Below are 3,326 nucleotides of genomic sequence, written 5' to 3' on the forward strand. Positions count from 1 at the left end.
TAGCAGCTTTGGTTGTCATGGTTTGCTCCTAGCAAACTAGAGAGACCCAGGGATTGGGATCTACCAATATACCTCTCCCCTGTAAAGGTGGCAAACTAGTAAAAAGCTAGCAAGATTGGTGGTAAACTAGGACAGGTTTTCAGTTTCCAGGATAAAGGGTCATATATCATAGGCTAAATTTGGATATTGCAGATTCAGTCTCATGAAGGCCAGTTATGCAAAGTCCAAATCAAAGTCATGGTTTAGGAGAATGGAAAGAAGCTTTCAAAGTGCAGAGCATAAATGATGGTCAAATAGGACACAGAGTCCAAATATTCTAGAAATGTCATCTGGAAACAAGGCAAAGCAGCGTGTGAAAAGAGGCCAGCCCCTGGAAAGTAGTTTTGAGCAACCAGAACAAGTAGAATATGGCTCTCCAGCCAATAGGAAAACAGTGAAACTATCCCCAAAATATCATGCTTGGTGTTAAAGGCCTGAGAGTCTGGAAAATTCAAGTATGGGAGACACTTGAACAAAATTCATCCAAGTAAGTAAAACATACTACAGGAGTTCTCAGGGAGATTACCTGGTGTTATACCTGGAATGGCCCATGTTCGACACAGGAGTGGGCTGACACTGGCACCCAGGCTGTAAGAAATGCAGCAGACAGAGATACAGCGTCTAAAGGAAAATGAAAATCCAGGCAGACAGTGCAAATGAGTTATCATCAGAAGAAATCTGGCAAATAGACAAAATCTAGTCATCAAGCAAAAGTCTGGAATCAGGAATACTAGACCAGAAGGTTTGAAATAGCACCTGGGTAGTAGATCACAGAGAGATGCACTGAGTGGCTGTTGAAGTAGAATGCAGTTGCTTTTAATAGGGTACCCACGTTCTCATCCCTTAGCAGGTGGAGAGGGTGCCTCTCGCTGCCCTACATTTATTCAGACCCAATTTAACTTTCTTCATGAAATAGCCTGGTATGACAAAACTGAAAACATGAGAACTGTGAGTATTGGTAGGATATGACATGTATAATAATCATACTTGAATGTAGGATACTTTTCTAAATATGGATTAGAATGGCAAGTAAATGAAAGAAAAAGTTGTGAACATCTGAAAATGGGGCCCTGTATATTTAAATCATGCTGCACCTATGCAATGAACTACGATGCTGGCATTAACAACAATAATCACAAAGAATTTTCGATAACTTAAAAATGTTCTCCCTCTCCCATAATACCTCACTCTCTTCCTTTCCAACCTGGGCCCAGAGAATGGCTCAGGCAAAGAAGAGTGGTTCTGCCATCAAGGAGGTAGAGACCAGAAGATACAGCCTTGACATTCACCAGCTCATCCACGAAGTGGGTTTCAAGAAGTGGGGCCCTCAGGCACTCAGAGAGATCTGGAAATTTGCCATGAAGGAGATGGGAACTCCAGATGTGCACTTTCACACCAGGCTCAACAAAGCTGTCTGGGCCAAAGGAATAGGAATGTCCCATACTGTTTCCATGTGTGGTTGTCCAGAAAGCGTAAGGAGGATGAAGATTCACCAAACAAGCAAGCTCTATACGTTGGTAATCTACGTACCTATCACCGCTGTCAAATATCTACAGCCAATGTGGATGAGGACTAACAGCTGATTATAAAATAAAGTTGTAAAACCACAAAAAAGAAAGCTTTTAACCATGATTCAAAAAGACACGTGCACCCCAATGTTCATTGTAGCACTATTTACAATAGCCAGGACATGGAAACACCTAAATGGCCATCAACAGATGAATGGATAAAGAAGATGTGGTATATATATACAATGGAATACTACTCAGCCATAAAGAGGAACAAAACTGGGTCAGTTGTGGAGATGTGAATGGACCTAGAGACTGCTATACAGAGTGAAGTAAGTCAGAAAGAGAAAAACAAATATCGTATATTAACGCATACATGTGGAATCTAGAAAAATGGTACAGATGAGCCTGTTTGCAGGGCAGAAATAGAGACACAGACATAGGGAACAAACATATGGACACCAAGGGGGTAAAGGGTGGTGGGATGAATTGGGAGATTGGGATTGACATATATACACTAATATGTATAAAATAGATAACTGATGAGAACTTACTGTATAGCACAGGGAACTCTACTTAATGCTCTGTGGTGACCTAAATGGGAAGGAAATCCAAAAAAAAAAAAAAAGGGGATATATGTATACATATAGCTGATTCACTTTGCTGTACAACAGAAACTAACACAACATAAGCAACTATACCCCAGTTAAAAAAAAATAGGCATAAAAAATAAAGGAAACGAAAGCTTTTGCTGTGTTAGGTGGATACAGAAGATTCTTTACAGAATTGCAGATTTTATGTTGTAAATTTTATTCAGCTGCTAGAGTACTACAGAACTGAAATACTAGTGCTCAAGCAAGAGAGAATTTTGTATTTCTCTCACAGAAAATAAGTCCAGAGCTGGCAAGGCAGTTCCAGTCATCAGGCACCCTGTCTCTTTCTATTTATCATCTTCAGAGTTGGCTAAAATAGTTGCCAATGCTTTGGCTCTGGTGTCCACGTTCCAGGCAAGAAGTAGAAGAAAAGAAGAGCAAAAAAGCTGCATGCTAATGATATGTCCTCTTCTGAAGGTGTATTCCTAGAAGTGTAACAGATGTGCATAACAACAGTGGCTTAAACAGGATCAGAGTTGTTTTCCTTAGGGAGTTACACAGCCTAAGGTCATTACGGCAACTCTGCTCCAAAACACCCTCAAAAATTCAGTCTCCTTTTTTTCTTGTTGGATATCTCCTAGCGACTTCCATTCCAAGATCACCTCAAGGATAAAAATAGCTGCTCAAGCTCCAGCCACCATGTGCTATTGTGATTCATAATAAGAAATATATATATTTGGCCTTCCTCCTGGTTTCTGCCACAGAGCTCCTAAACCTTTGGAATTTCCTAAGTGATCAGAGAGATAAAGGTATCTTTGGTTATTCACAACAATCACCTTTCAGCTCCATCAGAGTTTATATTAACGAGGTGACTTTGGAAAACCCACAACGATGGGAGCTGGTTGCCAGGGTAACCAACCCTGACTAGGTGCTGGGAGAGTGGCCTTTCCAGAGAAGGCATGGAAGCTCTTCGCCCCTTCCCACATACCTGCCCTGTGCATCGCTTCCACTTGGCTGTTCCTGCAGTGTTTCCTTTTATAATAAACTGGTAATTTAGTAGTACACTGTTTGTCTGAGTTCTGTGAGTCACTCTAGCAAATTAATTGAACGCATGGAGGGGGTTGTGGGAACCTCTGATTTATAGCTGCCTGTCAGAAGTACAGATGACAACCTGGGCTTGCGACTG

General features: G+C 41.2%; 1 protein-coding gene across 1 annotated transcript; it reads left to right on the forward strand.

The window, feature by feature from the left end:
- Positions 1 to 1,256: 1,256 nt before the first annotated feature.
- On the forward strand, positions 1,257 to 1,622 carry LOC309809363 (large ribosomal subunit protein eL31-like; the record flags this gene model as incomplete). The annotated part of the gene is made up of 1 exon (XM_082630420.1): positions 1,257 to 1,622. One exon carries the CDS (start codon positions 1,257 to 1,259, stop codon positions 1,620 to 1,622), a length of 366 nt encoding a protein of 121 aa, XP_082486546.1.
- Between the last annotated feature and the right edge of the window lie 1,704 nt (positions 1,623 to 3,326).

This window comes from Mesoplodon mirus (assembly GCF_964341445.2).
Source record: "Mesoplodon mirus genome assembly, chromosome: 8".
In the NCBI taxonomy this organism is placed as follows: Eukaryota; Metazoa; Chordata; class Mammalia; order Artiodactyla; family Ziphiidae; genus Mesoplodon; species Mesoplodon mirus.